The sequence below is a fragment of the Tachyglossus aculeatus genome, chromosome X4 (assembly GCF_015852505.1).
Source record: "Tachyglossus aculeatus isolate mTacAcu1 chromosome X4, mTacAcu1.pri, whole genome shotgun sequence".
NCBI classification, from domain to species: domain Eukaryota; kingdom Metazoa; phylum Chordata; class Mammalia; order Monotremata; family Tachyglossidae; genus Tachyglossus; species Tachyglossus aculeatus.
The window spans coordinates 26996852-27014367 of NC_052098.1; the positions used below are offsets into that span (position 1 = coordinate 26996852).

A 17516-nucleotide genomic window follows, 5' to 3' on the forward strand; every position below is an offset into this window, starting at 1 on the left:
AGCTTAGTTTGTCTATAACTTCTTTTCCCAACCAGTTTTAGCAAATTGTTTGCCCAATTATATACCATCATCATTATGAATTAGTTTGTATTTGTTTGTTTAGGCTAGAAATTTTCTACATGTTAGAGACTGCGTGGATCTAAATCTATTTGGAAAGGTTCTAAAGCCAAAGAGGCAATCTAACACCATCTAGGTGGTTCAATAGTCATTTATCAATTGATCATTATCTCGATCTGGTTATGTTAACTCTTTTGTAACCCCAGTGAAAGACTACTCCCATCCCACCATAACACTTGACCTCAACTACTTAACAAAAATACGGTATGCTGCATCTAAATTTAAAATACTGACATAAATTATTTTGCCTGATGTCAGTCAAAACATCTTTCATATTCCTGTTAGCACTTATGCCCATAGAGTCATAAAAACCAGTGAATTCTGTAGCCATACTGTTCTCTTAGCAGCACACTGTGCATTGAAAATGTGCATCTTTGCTAGGAAATTAACTTTTACTTTCAAGAATGGGAAATCAGACATAAAGAATTGCTTATTCGGCTTACATTGATTACATTTATATCCCAGCTTACTGTATCAGCAGTAATCAGGGTCCCTCTACAGGATATATCAAAATATACCTTATTCAAATGCATTCATCCTGTCTAGAATTGGGGTTTTTTTAAAAGAAAAAAACTCTTCACTGAGCAACCCCTGTAGGCTATTAACTATTTTCCTGTCGATATATTTTTTAAACTTCTTCTGAATGAAACCCAGGAATGTCATTTTTCCTCTCCCTCATGAATGAGGATAAAGAATTCATTAGACATTTCATTCTTGGGAACTCTAGAACTTTTCAAGTGGAAATAAAAATGAGCATTTCTGTCATTGAAAATATGAAGAAAGAAGCTAAATCTTAAGCAGTTAATAGCTCTTCTGGATAATGAAACAGGTCTAGAATTATTACTCTCATATTGGGAGGATTGTAATCCAAAACTACTTTTTCCTTTCTTTTTGTTTTCGGATTTTCCAAACAAGACATCTCTTGGCGAGAAGCATCCTGGTTAAACGCTTCAGTTTGAACTTCCCTCCCCTGCTTGAGCCCAGTCCAAGATGAAAGTTTTTTTTTTTCATGCAGTAGAGCCAAGCAATTGTGCAAGAGGAGCTGCGGCACGCAGGGCGCGTATCACCAAGTGCATGGTACAGAGACACCGGCTCCTGTGATTAATTATCAGTTATTACTGGCCTCGCAATAACATTTCAGCTTTCCCGTCAGAACCAGCATACCAAGCTGCCTTAGACGCGGCCCCTGATGAAGGAGCAGCTCTGGGGAGGACGCCAAGGCACAGCTCTGCAGAAACACTGAGTGTGAGTGAGTGTGTGTGTGTGTGTGTGTGAGTGTGTGTGTGTGTGTGTGTGTGTGTGTGTATGAGAGAGTGAGAAAGAGAGGGGGAGAGTGAGAGAGAGAGAGAGAGAGAGAGAGAGAGAAAGAGAGAGGGAGGAAGGAGAGAAGAAAGAAAAGTGAGGAGGGTGTGAAAGAGAGAAGAAGAGAGAGAAAGAGGAGAAGAAAGGGAAAGAAAGGAAAGAGGGGGAGTGAGAGGGAGGGAGCAAAAGAGAGAGAAAGAGAGAAAGAGAGAGGGAGAGAGACCTAACAACTGAAACTGTCTCCTTTAACGACCCTCTGCTCTGTGCTGGCAGCAATTCCAGCACAAATGCTCTCCACTTTTAGGTCTGAATAAAGCTGTTTTCTGCCACATGAAGTCAATTAGGCTGTTCCGAGGGGCCCCCTAAATTTAGTATCAGTTTGATTTGGGGACTTAACTTTGTAAAAAAGAAAGGATGTCTGCTGGGATATCAGATACTTTATTTACGTAGAGATGGATATAGATCTATAGGCATATTTTGGTTGATTTAAAAAAAACAGAAACAAAGGAAAACAAAGAAATAAATCTGGTCTTACCATGACTAAAGCTATGCTCAAACTTTACAACAACTGCTTTTGCTTTCTTTCACTTTGAGATTTTTTCTTTTTCTTTTTCTTTTAAGGAGCCCTTAGGGAAGCCATGAAGTAACCATGCACATTCCAATGACATAGTTATGACAGGACAGAGGCTAACTATGTAGAGATCAGCTTAAAAAGAAAAAAAAAAGAAGCGCAGAAAAAAAGCACATTCAAAATTCAACTTTAAAAAAAAAAAAAAGAAAACAACTTACCTGTTGGGACATTCTGAATAGGAGGTTAGTGTCAGTATTTTGCCATGTCCCCATGAACCCAGGTTCAGTCGTTGCTGTTCTTGTTCCGAACTGCATGGAGTTGTCACTGCAGGAGTCTCTTAAAGTCAAGTCTCTTGCCCTCTTTCGCTCTCTGTCTCTCTGTATGTCTCTTTCTCTCACATCCACTTCTGCCTCTTCTGACTGAAAAGTGAAGGTGGATTTTTTGAGCCTCTTGGCAGCCAGTAGCAGAAGTGTAGTGTAGTTAAGAAGCTGGTTGTTCTGTGCATTTCATTTGGGAAGGGGGGTTCTGGGGAAGGGGGTCAGAGCTTCTTTCGCACCTTCTGCACAGATACCCCTATCATTTATGCATAGATTGTGACTCCCCAAGCTTGCCTTTCCTCAGTTTAACAGCTGCCTGTCAGGTGTGTAGGCAGCACTAAGGAGACCCAACCATCAGCTTCAAACTCTCAGCCACTGGATGTCATTGGATAGCAGAGCAAAGAGTCAACTGCACTGCTCCACTGTCAGGCACCAAATGACATCCTGTACTAACCCCTCTCAGTCTACAGATACACACATATCCTCACTCACCCTCTAAGTAGCACAGGGATCAGTATGAGTTGGGAGAGAAGAGACTGTGGCCCTTTCCCTGGAGTTTTTTCCTGTTTTGTTTCAACTGTGCTGTCAGATTCAACATGCAATGCCTGACACATCTAGTACCTAGTATTTGTAAACCTAATGTAAATTAAAAAAAACAAAACAAATAATTATTCTCTGTCAGAGTCAACTATTCAGTTACAGGAAAATGCAAAAGTGGTCAGTTATTTTCTAAACAATTAAGTCAGTAATATGGCTATCACACCACATACTAATGGCTTGAAAGATACATGCCCTGACAAAAAAAACTACATTCTAAAATAGCATGTACTTCTTAATATCTGACACCTTACACTGTTAATTGTCAAACCGCCTCAAGTACTATAAAGCACAAGGGCTGAGGGAGAGAAAATCCACCTTTTCTCAAAGATCAAAAGTGAGAAAATCCTTTTTTAAAGTTTCTGAATGAAGTACATACAATAAGCTTTCAAATAATAAAGTAAAAATACATGAATCAAAGCAGAAAAAAGCCTGTCCCATTCCACTCAAAAAGTACATTCAAGATCTTTTATCTGCAGCTAGATAATAACATTTTTCTACTTGAAGGCTTGATACCATTGATTTTTTTTAATTAAGCCAGTTTTAAAACAAAGCAAATATAAATATGAATCTTTTATATTCTGTGGAAAAAAATAAAAACTGCATGAACACTGTAACTTCAAAATGTAAAGTAAAAATTCATGCTCTCATAAAAGTAAGCATGAAAAAGCCATCCTTTCTAAACTTAAAATGTAAGGAACATTAATCTTCTACCATCTACAAATATAGAGGACAAATGTACCACTCTCCCTGCTTCTTCTTAACTCAAGAATAACAATAAACCTTACTCTTGGAAACAACAAAAGAAACAGAAAAGAGCTTCAATGGCAGGTCTGTGTCATTAGTGTACAATGAGAAAGGATGAGAAAATGTACACTATGTTGACACAAATGTGCGTTTCCCTCTAGAACCAACATCTCCTGAAAGCTTTTCTGTTAAACTTCCCTCCAGTTCACCACCATTAAGCACAAAAAAGTCTCAAAAGCAGCAAATTCAATATCTGAAAGGAAACAAACAAGAACCCAAAGAATTGTTGCCTTAAAATATATTAAGACCACCAGTGGTCAGTAAAAATATTCTTGTTGGGGGGAGGGGAGGGAAACCCTATGAGTCAATTGGGCCAACAGTGACTGTACCTTTACAGCGAGCTATTACCCACTTAAACTCCCTCTAAAATTTGCTAGCCTCTTGATTTCTGAAGTGGCACTCAGTGCCTCAGTCAAGCTGCCTGCTCAGCTTCTGACCTTCCTACTAATGGCTGTTATTTGTGGGAGGCTTAAGGACACTGTCAATAGCAAGCTTCCTCCTCTCTCTTCTCTTCTGTCCCTCTGTATCTCTTTTGCTCTATTCCTCTCCCGTCCCCCTCCCTTCTTTCTTCTGTCCTGCAGTCCTCTTCACTTCCAGGGAAAAATACAAACACACAGACGCACACACACAAAATCAACTGCCATGCAGCAGCAAGCACCTGCAGTAATAGACTCTTTTATTAAAACTGTTATTCTGCAAGACTTGAAATTCCCTGTGGACCGGGCCATGTCAAAGCCGATATAATTAACTAGAGGCTCAGCAACGGATCAATTACCAGACAAGCAAGTGATAGTGAAATCAATGAAAGATCATCAGCCACATTATCAGTGTTGCAACTCATTAGGGTAAAACTGAGAAATGTGCTCAAAGCAGCCCAAGCAAGGTGGCATTACAAAACAAAGGGCTAATTTGGAGACCCTGCTGTGAACAATCTGTAACAGAATTAGCCTTTTTTCCCCCTAAACTGCACAGCTCTGTAACTAAATGTGACAGACTGAGAGAAGCAGTTTATTAAGACACCAACTCCAAGTTTATTTAGTTCATAAACTCTCTCCTAGAAAATCAATAGAGTCTGTACAGGGTTATTAGGCTGACTAGCTAATACATCCAAATCTGGTCTTCCCAGCCAGCAGTCTTAGACAAAATGCTACCCACTGTGGGTGATCTAAAGGCAATATGAAACTATGAAATAAAAAAAGCAGTCTGAGTCATGACTGTTCTACAGTATCATATATGCAGTAACTGTCATGTCTCGACATACCAGCATGCTGGGATGAATATTCTTTTTTATCATCAGATCACAAGAACATCAACTGGAACCTTTTACAATACAAACAGCTCCAACTATATTTATCATGAAAGAAACCGTTCCTACTGTATGAGGACATGTTAGATCACTTGTACACGGTTTCATATTCATGTGTAGATTTTAACAATGGAAATTGCTTGGTACATTTCAAAGGGTGTAACTGAAATCACTATGTACCACGAGGTAGCACTACACCTACAGTATGAAGCTCTTTACATTACAAATTTTGGCTGTTGGTTTGGCATTTTTTCCTCCTGGCCATGAGGGGATTTGGTGTCAAATCTAGTAGTACCGGTACAAAGCTACTTATGCCTGATCCCAACAAATGTGAAAGGAATGATTAGGCTTTTTAAAGTTTACCTCTTCTCTACTGATCTTGAGGGGGAAAAAAAATCTGGAAAAATTGGGGGGATAGTTCCTAAAAGTGAGACACAACCTCACCGTCCCAAAATACAATTCTTAATTGCTCTCAGGCACCCAAACAGATTTTTTATCTCAATACCACTTTGCCAGTTTAAAGGATTTACAGGCCTTCGTTTTGGTTTTCCCTTGTGTAGGACTTGTAAATTGACACAGAGTAAGAGATACCGCCTCTAACAATGAAAAGGCACTCAATTCATTGCAGATTTTGTAGGAATATGAATCTCAAGAATGCAAAGCCATTTTATAACCTGAACGTGAAGCAAACACAAATGAAAAGACTACAGCAAATATGTTTTTAAAAATATCCAGACAAGAACAGTCCATCAAAAAACCTCCAAACCTACTGCTCTTGGAGACATGAGCTGGATGTTAGAGCAGCCACTTATATTTGCTAGCCTAAACAGACAGATAATAGGAATATTAAAGAATTGCTAACATATAGTTTTTCTGAATCGTATGAATACTTTTCAGAGTGCTTTCTCAAATTCCAAAATAAAATAATGAAGTATTTTTAATCTTTCTACAGATACCTAGGAACTGATTTTTTAAAATCCTGAAAAGAATGCATTTCCCATGAATCCCAGCTTTTACAGCATAAACTATATTATACTGTTATGATGTCTCATTTTAGGTCTCTTTTCAACTTTCAGTAACCTGCAGAGTAGTTACGGGCATGCTTTTTTTCAAACCTATGCTCTTAGAAATGGAAAAAAAGATAAAATTTATTTTTTAAAAAATGTATGCATATTACCATGCTCTGTGCATGTACCCTCAATGAGGTCCAATTAGTTGGAAAGAATTTGCATTTCAGTTAGTGTGAGCTAACAAGACTGTAGGGAGACAATACAATTCTACCAACAGGGCAAGAAAAAGTGCTCCTTCTTGTAAGCTCTGCGAGCATTAATTCCCACAACTGATCATTTTAAGAAGTTACTGATCTTTACAATATTTGGGCTGTTTGGAAATTTTTTTAACATTCAGGAGCGCTCTATAAATGTTTATGTTATCTATATATGCAAAAGTCAGCCACAGCCCACTCCTGGGGAAAAAGAAAGCAAGTGGGAAGAGAATGGGTTTATTTGAACTGAACATATTTCTTTGATAGGTCGTTTTGCTTTGGGTTTTTTTTAACAGTATTGTAATTACTTAAAAGGCATGCTGGTTACTTAGAGACTTTTGTCTATTGTTAGATAAAATATCATTAAATGATGAGTGCATTTCTTGATGTCTTATTCAGTTAGTAAGTATACTTATTTCAGTTAAAGGCACACTCAATATACGGAAAACCTGCTCAATTTTTCAGGTTTCCCTAGAAATTTTCATGTATTCCCTTTGGTAATATTCATAAATACATATGAAATAAATGGCTAATGTAGATCCACAGTTATATAAGAGGTTCTAGACCCTTCGTTAATTTACTGTCTAGTACCTGTAATTCCCAGAGTCCAGTTTGCTGCAGCTGCTAACAGTCTCTGTAATCTGTAATGACAGTAAACTGGCCTTTGCTCTTCTTTTATTCACTATTCATTTTCAAGGCTTGGTTAAGTAGATAGCTGGGTTAAAGATCAGTGGTTTTTCATGTGACACATTCTGGTATTCATCTAATGGCTTGTCAGGACAAAACTGTCCCTGTTCTTGCCAAAATAATAAAAATGACTCTCCACATCGCATGACAATCAGCCCTTCCTTATGGCGAAACAACCCAAGCTTATGTAATTAACTTGGTTTATAGAATTTTTTTTATAACTGGCTATCTGACATTGAGCCAGTAAGGAGGATAAACTGAATGCTCAAAGGAGATATAAAGTATTTACCCCTTCTCAATCACTAAAGCAACAAGGGCACTGATTTCCTATCAAATCAGACCTGCCCACTTCTTTAAAATAATGCTAAGGTGACAAATATGCAATATATTAAGGTATATAGCTTAATACCTGGCAATTATGCAGATGGAGCAAACTGGTCACAGTCACAGAGTGAGGATTCAATTGAGGAAATGTCATTTTTTTTCAAGAACAAAGTATGGGACTTGCCTGAAACATCTGTTAGGCAGTGCAAAATGTTAACAGATGTCTTAAGTGAAAAAGAGGAAGAATTAATCAAGGAAACCTCCCCTGCACAGATAATCAACCAAAATTTCCATATTCCTTAGGAAAAAGAAAGTTGGCAGCAACAGCACTTTCCAGAGAAACCTGCCATCCTTGTTTATTCTTTGAGGTTTCATTTTGGTGTGAATTTGAGGCAGAGGACACACTTGATTCTCAATCAAGAAAGAAGAAAGAAAATGGAAAAAAAATCCACCAATTTTTAAATTCTGGAACTTTGTATCATAATTAATGTTATTCTCTCCTTGACTCACATGTGTAATACACTTGAAGGAGAGTGGATCTGTCAACATTAACATTAAAAAGGAAGAATGAAGAAAAGAATAAGAGTATAACTTACCTCCAAATCTGATGGACTAAAGAACCAAAGAACGCATTTTTATACAACCACCCTAAAAGCAAAAGGTTATCCTAAACAACTGCCCTTATAAGCACCCCCCCACACACACACACATTATCTTCTCTCTAGTAGTTACCAACTTTCTCCAGGTATCATTCAGAACACATTTTTTTAAAACCGGAAAATCCGGAATTCATTTATCTGGAAGACCACTTCTCACATTTTTCCCATAACTCGCAGCATCCCATAGCAATAAAGACAGATAATAATTCAGATAAAAATGAAGACTTCCCTTGATGGAATCTGGGATCAACCTTTCATATACCAAGCAGCTGGGCCTTCATTGTTTGGAATCCCTCTTTCTGAATTTTACTTTGATGGTCCCCCCACATCTGATGAGGTGGCCTTTAGATTATAAATACTGCGTCTCTTTTTGTTGGCTTGTGATTCTGATATGGTGTTTAGTTCTGTTCTGAATGAAGTACACATATATTTCTTTGCAATCTCACCCAGTTTAAAGTTAGACTTTATACAACTTCTACTTTTAGTAACTTAGACAGACTGATGAATAAAGTATCAAAGTATATTTCAAAGTCAAACATGGAAGAAAAACTCTGAATTTGTGTTTCCTACCTGATTATAATTACCTGCCCTCCCCTTTACTATATGAAAGACCATTACATTTCACCCTGTACCTGCTTCTATGCAATCCCTAGGTGACCAAATAACCAAGAGACTGATTATTTCAACATCTGGTAACATCAGCCAGAATTTCATAAAACCATCAGGGGGCAGGACTAGGATGAAAATGGATGTGAAAAATACGGTTCCACACATGAGAACATTCCACATGTCTTGATGACTAAAATCTGGAGAGGCATGAAACATTCCATTTCCTCCTATGAACTCCAGTTTAGCTATCAAAAATAAATGGAATCCTCTATCCACAAACCATTACCTATATTATGCTCACTTCAAAAGCAGCCTGATATCCTGTGCTGTTAGATCAATGTGAGAAGGTCTGCCTACCTTCTTAAAGTGTAAGGGTGTTGCATATAGAACATATCTTTATTAGCACCTGTGGGTAAGTAAACATCACCCTGTGTCTCACTCTGTAGAGGAAATAGTGCCTTAACTGATAGTGACTGGACATTGAGCTGAAAAGAGACTTGATGTAATTTAGCTGATGGACTATCAATCAATCATATTTATTGAGGACTTACTGTGTGCAGATCACTGTCCTAAATGCTTGAGAGAATACAACAGAGTTGGTAAACACATTTCCTGCCAACAACAAGCTTACAGCCTAGAGGGGGAGACAGACATTAATATAAATATGTTACAGATAAGTACATGAGTGCTGTGGGGCTGCGGGGTGAATAAAAGGAGCAAATCAGGGCAATGCAGAAGGGAGCTGGAGAAGAGAAAATGAGGGCTTAGTTGGGGAAGGCCTCTTGGAGGGGATGTGCCTTCAAAAAGACTTTGAAGGTGCAGGGAGTGACTGTCTATCAGTTATTAAGAGGGAGGGCATTCCAGGCCAGAAGCATGATGTGGGCGAGAGGTCAGTGGTAAAATAGATGAGACTGAGGTCAGAGAGATTGAGGTCTGGTTGGCACTAGAGGAGTGAGGTGTGTGGGCTGGGTTGTAGTAGGAGAGCAGTGAGGTGAAATAGGAGGGGGCAAGCTGATTAAGTGCTTTAAAGCCGGTGGTAGGAGTTTCTGTTTGATGTGGAAGTGGATTATTATTATTATTATTATGGTATTTATTAAGAGCTTACTATGTGCCAAGCACTGTTCTGAGTGCTGGGGTATATACAAAGTAACGAGGTTGTCCCACGTGGGGCTCAGATTCTTAATCCCCATTTTACAGATGAGGGAACTGAGGCACAGAGAAGTTAAATGACTTGCCCAAGGTCACAGCAGACAAGTGGCGGAGCCAGGATTAGAACCCACAACCTCTGACTCCCAAGCCCGGGCTCTTGCCACTAAGCCACGCTGCTTCTACAGCGTGGATGGTGAACTACTGGAGGTTCTCGAAGATTGGGGAAACCTGGACTGAATGTTTTTGTAAAACACTAATCCAGGCAGCAGAGTAGAGTATGGACTGGAGTGGGAAGAGACAGAAGGCAGGAAGGTCCGCAAGGAGAGACTGATACAGTAATCAAGACGGGCTACGATATTTGCTTGGATTAACATGATAGTTTGAATGGAGAGGCAAGGGAGGATTTTAGCGACGTTGTGAAGGTTGAACTGACAGGATTTAGTGACAGACTGAATATGCGTGTTGAATGAAAGAGACGGGTCAAGGATAATGCCAAGGTTACAGGCTTGTGGACAGGAAGGATGACGGTACTGTGTCTACAGTGATGGGAAAAAAATCAGTAGAAGGACAGGGTTTCGTGGGAAGATAAGGAGTTTTGTTCTGGACATAAGTTTGAAGTGTCGGTGAGACATCTAAGTAGAGATGTCTTTAAGGTAGGAGAAAATGAAAGACTGCAGAGAAGGAGAGAGATCAGGGTTAGGGCTGTAGATTTGGGAATCATCCGAATAGAGGTGGTAGTTAAAGCCATGGGTGTGAATGAGTTCTCCAAAGGAGTATGTGTAGATGGAGAATAGAAGGGGGGCCCAGAACTGAACCTTAAAGAACTTCCACAGTTACAGGTGGGAGGCCGAAAAGGAGCCTGCAAAAGAGACTGAGAATGAGCAACCAGGGAGATGGGAGGAGAACCAGAACAATATCAGTGAAGCTGGGGTTGGATAAATGTTTCCAGGAGAAGGAGGTAGTCGACAGTATCCGAGGCAGCTGAAAGATCGAGGATTAGGATGGAGTAGAGGTCACTGGATTTGTCAAGAAGGAGATCATTTGTGACCTTTGAGAGAGTGGTTTCTATGGAGCAAAATGACTATGAGTTATTCTGCTTTGTGGGCCACATTAGGAATATAGTTTAAAGAACAGGAGCCTTTTGTCCTGTTTGTTAGTTTTAAAGAAAGTGATTGGTGGGATGAATAAGGAAGCATATAGAGCTAAGCATATACACAAAGAGACATTTTCTTCAGCTGATAACAGCATGTAATTCTTCCTAGACTATATGTGGGCTTTTTAGTGTGATAGGATACAGGTGACTGCCACCTGTTCATTTGGTGGGGAAAGGGCATGGAGGGAATTTAAATGATACTGGTAAATACAATTCAGAGTCATATCTAACAGGTCCCAGAAGAAATCTATTGTGGGAATACTGTCTATCAAGAAATCTATCAGTTAATGGATCAATTGCATTTGTTGAGTCCTTTCTGTATACAGAGCACTGTACTAAGTGCTCGGGAAAGTACAATATAACAGAGTTGTAGACACTTTTCCTGTCCACAACGAAATCAACCAGTCACTGGTATTTATTGAGTGTTTCCTGTGTGCAATGCACTGCATTAATACTTGGGAGAATACAATACAATAAAGTTGGTAGACATGAGCCTTGACCAAAAGGAAATTCAAAACTCAAGCCAGCATAGGACAGGGAGTTATCCTGTGTTTGGATCCAAAGAGATTTAGGGAAGATAGGGGCCGAGGGAGGTATTTTTATTTTTAATTTCCGCATGTCAATTATCCTAAGACTATATGAACATGGAAGACCTACTTTCCTATAGAAAACATCAAAACATCAGATCCAAAAAGCTAACTTTGGTATTCAATATGCCATATGACCTTTATATTTATAAATTCAGTACTATCACATTTCAGAAGTCAGCAGTACAGATCAGGTAGTATAGAAATCCAGATGTGCAAATTCCATATTAACCCAGAAAGGCATGAATATATAGGACTACAGCTGTATCATCTCAGGTGTGGCTTGTGATCTTTTTAAAATGATGAATCATTAATAAGGCATGGAAAAAGTACATAAGAAATAAAAATATAATGTGTAAGTGCTACAAAGGAAGTTGAGTACTCTCCTTTCTACTAAGGTAATTAGTTCTTTAGAGCTCAAATATGGGGTTGCATTAACTCAAAATACACAGGGGCACAGGACCTGTTGACCACTGGATTCCCTAGCCCATGTTTAACTCCAGCCCCTTCTTCCCTGATTTTCCTCCCAGTTTCTCCAAACACTAATGCCGCCACAAAGTGAAGACTGGTTAGCAGTAGTGAAGAAGATGCTAAAGCAGTTTTACCAAACCAAATTAAAACTCTACAGAGCTACAGTGTTGTCCAACCTTTTCTACAAATGTGAGAAATGGACTCCACACAGATACCACAAACTCTTTGAGCAGTTCCATCGGCATCATTTAATGGGCTACACAATATTAAATGGTAGAACAGAACACAGTCTAGAATGTAGTCAAGTCTCTTAGCATTGAAGCCACCCTCACCTTAACACAGCTATGCTGGGTGGGACACCTAAGAAGAAAGAGCAACTGCAGGATACCCAAACAATGGCTATACGGGAAGCTGAAATTGGGAAACCAAAAACAAGGAAAACTGAGGGAATGTAAAACAAAGCTGCAAGGCAAGGCCGTATCTCAACTGAAATCCAGGAGTCAGTTGCTGAGGATAGACCAACATGGCATATTGCTATGAAAAAAGGAATGGCTCTTTTCTAGCAAAAGCTTCACCAGGAAGGAAAGACAAGGAAGCAAAGAGAAAACAACACTAGGCACTGTGACATTAACTCTAACAACACAAGTACAGATTTTGTATGTGCACACTGAGATAGGGACTGTGGGTTCTGCATTGATTTTTTTCAGCCACATGTGCTCCTAAGTCAATTCACCAGCAGCTGTCTTTTTTGACTACTAAGGACAACTTTATTGTGCGTGTGTGAATATATATATATATTTTACATGTGTACATATGCATGTATATAAACATTATCCACACACACACATTCCACGCCCCCCCCAAGGAACTGTTGGTAGGGGCCTGGACTTCTTGTAAGTGTCCTCGAAAGCAGCGGAAGGCTGGGGGATAGGGCGGGTGTATAGACATGTGGATTCAAGAGAGAATGGTGGATGTTGAGAAGCAGAGAGAAGCAAGCTCCACCCACCCAAAGCACTGCCCTAAAAAGTCCCCCTTCAAATTCTAACATCATCATGGAAATTTGCCTGATGAGCTCTAAGAAGGAAATCAAAGTGATAAAATATCTATGCATAAACAGATCTTTTTTAACACAGGAGTATAAGTACAATGCTTAAGGGTCTTAATAATAACTGTGGTGTTTGTTAAGTACTTACTAGGTGTCAGGCACTGTTCTACGCACTGGGGTGAATATAAACAAATTGGGTTAGACAAAGTCCCTGTCCCACACGGGGCTCATAGTCTCAATCCCCATTTTACAGATGAAGTAACTGAGGTACAGAGAAGTGAAGTGACTTGCCCAAGGCCACATAGCAGACAAGTGGAGGATTAGATCCCATGACCTTCTGACTCACAGGCCCGTGCTCTATCCGCTACGCCAAGCATTTTCAATTTGCCTTGTTTTTCCTCTGTGATTGAGGTTTTGTAAACCTTATTATTTTTCCTATGCTTTGGATGATCCAGAGTTGAAGATTCTGGGCTATTTGCTTAATGTAATGAAATTAGATAAAAATCACCCTACTATGCAATTAGTCAGTCTATTAAGCAAAAGTGCATCATTAAACAATCACCTAAATTGAAGATTCCTGAAACACCTAAATCTATTGTCCTCACCAAAGAGGATGCAGAAAGCCAAGAAAAGAAAATGCTTTGATCAAATGATTTGATCATTGGTAATGTTCATTCCAATTCTCTGTCTTCATTTTAAAATAAACACACACAAATAACCCTTCACTGGTAAGTGAAATCTACTAAGCCCAACTAAAATCAGGATACTTTATTACATAATATAATTATTTTAGTACATATAACATATATTCACTATACACACACACACACACACACACACACACACATATCGATTTGGCCTGTCTTTAAAAAAAAAGGCAGGTGGGAGGGTTACGTTTTAAAATGTGAAGCAAAACTGAGAAGAGCTAGGTTTCATTAATTATTGTGTGATTCATAGTCTTTACAGAACTGCTGGAGCTGCCCAGTGTCCTAGCAGTTCTCTGGACAATTAGCGAAAGCTGCATTAGCAAGAACTCGGCACTCTCTATCTCACTTCTCTCTAGAGAACAGGGAAATGATGAGTTCCATCACCTGGCCAGCAGCAGCAGCCGCCACAAAGTCACCTCTGGGACCTGGACAAAGAAATTCATCTGCAGCCTTGGCATCAACAAAAGCATGGCTTTCTAACAGCCAGTCATACTACCATCCACTGGAACAAAGTCCTTTTATTAAGGACTGTTGTCTAAGTGACCTGTCATAGAGCTTTATAAAGCAGCATTAATACTGTGGGCCAAAATGAGATTGATCTTTGAGCTTCGTGGTCTCCTGTTGTCAACAGTGCATTATAAAACCAATACTAAATACTTTATAAACAGGTCTCCCTACAGTGTATTAGAAGAGCAGTGCATATTTCATGCCCCAGAGTTAGGTAGCCACATATCCATCAGACTAATAAATTATTTATAAGGTGCTCAGAAGTGCAATAAGAGTCAATAAGCTAAATTCTGGATACTTAGAAGTCACCATTGTTCAAAAAATGTACCTGAACAAAGGAGCTATCTTACCTGCTGAGAGTAGAGGATGGGAAAAGTTCTGTACAAGAGCATTGGTCAGGAAAATTCCAGGAAACATACAAAAAACAAGAAAAAATCTCCGAGAATGAGATATGAGGCAAAGGAACTACAGCTCAACGTTTGCATTAATAAACTATCAAAAAGCACCGATTAGCAACATGAAAATGGGAATTTTAATTCTCCTGCCTTTTCATATGCTGAATTCCAATCCACTCTGCATGTTAATTTTCTTCTCTGTTTATATAGATTTTCCTGGTCCTTCAATCATGGGACACATGAGCTCTGAATCAAGACATCGTGAAAGCATTTCAGAGTAGATTGTATGCTCCTTGAAGGCATGGATCGTGACTACCAACTCTATTGTTTCGTACTTTTCCAAGTGCTAGTGCACTGCTCTTCACATAACAAGTGCTCAATAAATGCCACTGATTGATTTAATATGCATTTGCCTTAAAAGAAATTCTGCCAGGCCCCACTTCTACTAATAGAGAGTTTTCACTTGATATATGGGATAACACCTTTAGCTTTTCCCTAGGTGAACCGCATGCTTTAAGTACAATATGGGAAACAAAAGATTAGGATAGTATTTTTATTTTGTCTTTATATGAGAAACTCCCACATCTCCACTTGTCATACACTATCCCCATTGTCCACTCAAGTGTTCTTCCTAAATCCCATTATAAAGGGGACTTCTTAGAATCAGTTATAGCATTTTAAAAATGAAGATTCTTCAGCTTTCCCAATTTACAATAGACATGGACTTTGTATAGCATTGTGGGGTCCATGGCTTCACATACTAGCCACATTAATACAAGATTGCAAGCATCTGTAACCCACAACAGTGCACACTCTAGCCCCAAAGCACCCACAAAACCTATGCCAATGCAAACCACTCATCCCAACCCACATCTGAACCACACTGGTTTTCTCGAGGAGCCAGGGTTGAGATACAGTCCTGAAAATGAAGGGTTTGGATTCTTTCCATTCATATAATGGATATAGAGCAGTTGGGGAAGATTTGTCAGAGAGACTGGTTTTCTTTCCCTCCTCCCCAGCTTTCTCACTATCCCTGTAGCCTTTTCTTCCCAGTTCCATACCAAGGAAAAGAAAAAACCAACAAAAAAACCCATAAAGAGGTTTATAGTGTCAAATGGATTCCCAAATTTCCCCATGGGAAAAACCTGAAATGGATAAATACATATATTTTTACACACTGTTTTCTTTTTCTTTATGAACTCACGCTGCTTTTGAAAACATTTCATGAGCAGGATTTTTTTAAATACTAAAAATGCTTTATGTGGAAAAGCAAGAGGAATGGCAGCAAACGGAAAATCTAGAGAAGGCTATACAGCACAGAGATTCCTCAAAGAACTGGTCTCTTTTCAATTCACCCTGTAGATTATATCCAGCCTATGTTGATTTAGTGACTCGGGACAACACTAGCTTGTTCTAATATTAATACAATTAGGTATTATTGCTATCTGTTAAGTATCCCCATGAGCTAGAGAACACACTGAGGAGCAGCATGGCCTAGTGGAAAGAGCACAGTCTTGGGATTCAGAGGACCTGGGTTCTAATTCCATCTCTGCCCTTTGGTTACTGGGTGACCTTGAGCAAGTCACTTAACTTCTCTGTGCCTCAATTTCCTCATTTGTAAAATAGGGATACAATACCTGCTCTCCCTCCTCTTAGACTGTGAACCCCATGAGGTTCAGGGACTGTCTGACCTGATTGCATTGTATCTATCCCTGTACTTAATAAATGTTGGTTTAATAGTTATCACTATTATTATTATTATTATCATCATCACATTAAAGAAGTCTTTGACTTCATGGAACTTGTTATTTCTTGCCTTTGGAGTCTTAGTATTTCTTCTCAGTTGGCTTTAATCCATTCAGTTCTGCTATGCTTGCACTATACATTTTGGCTAGAGAATATTGGGAATGTTCTTCCAACAACACAAGTCTGTTAGAATACAGAGCACGAGTGTCAGAAGAAATAGCTTGTGCATTGGTGTGCAGCGTAGAATCCGGTGAGTACTTAATATTGTAGTTCCTTAACAAAGGGTTTGAAACAGAAAACTGGGTGTGCTTTGCATCCAGTGTTTGAGATCTGGTTTGAATAAAATAATGAAATCTCCAAACACAAGGAGAGATGATTACCATTCTGGGGAGCTGGAGCTCTTTTCCCCAGGCTTAAACGGAGAACGTTTGGGCCCTTGGATTTAGCACCTATTACACCGAAGTGCTTGTATCTCTTGTTGAATGTGATTACTTAACACTGCAAAGTGGTACTCCATGACACCACACTGCTAGGCTAGCTTCAATGAGTTTTACTTGAAACTCAAATTTCTTTTGAGTTCCAAAGAAAGTTTCTTTTGAGAAAAGAAAGTTTCTTTTGAGTTTTGAGAATCACATTCCAATTTTTTATTACTAATATGTACCATAACATCCAGAAATGTAGCTGCTACAAGACTCGACATTTCTGGTAACTTCTGACATGTGTGTGTGTGCACGCACGTGTACACACGTGCACAAACGCGGGCAAACATTTGGGGAGCAAGAATTTTACTCAATTTAACACAATTTCCAGTTACTGAACCTTTTTAAAAATTAGACTTAAACCTGAGTATCCACTCAATGTTTCATATTTTAACTTTTTAACTGCCAAAATGGACTTCACTTGATTTATAAATCCATTCTAATTTTGCATTGCCTTCCTTGAGTTGATTTAGTACACTTGCGAAATGAATTATCAATATCTCCACTATCAATAAAATCAACATGTATTCTGGAATATGATACCTAGAAGGTTTAGTCATTTTAAAATGAATCAATTTTATTTTTCTGAGGGACTTCCCTTCTGTCCATATTGTAAAAACTCTGTAACTATCTTTAGTAATTCATGGTAAATTTTTGCTTATCCCTTGGCTGAGCCACCATTCTTCTCACTCGAAACCAAGTGTTGAATATCATTAA

The 17516-nt window shown here is 38.9% G+C and overlaps 1 protein-coding gene across 1 annotated transcript in view; it reads right to left on the reverse strand.

Moving 5' to 3' along the window:
• The window catches only part of BNC2 (basonuclin 2), a 362642-nt gene that overhangs the window by 315845 nt on the left and 29281 nt on the right, over positions 1-17516 (reverse strand). Inside the window, exon 2 of the mRNA XM_038769759.1 lies at positions 2209-2409. Coding sequence (XP_038625687.1) covers positions 2209-2409 — 201 coding nt within the window. The remainder of the gene's footprint in view (positions 1-2208; positions 2410-17516) is intronic.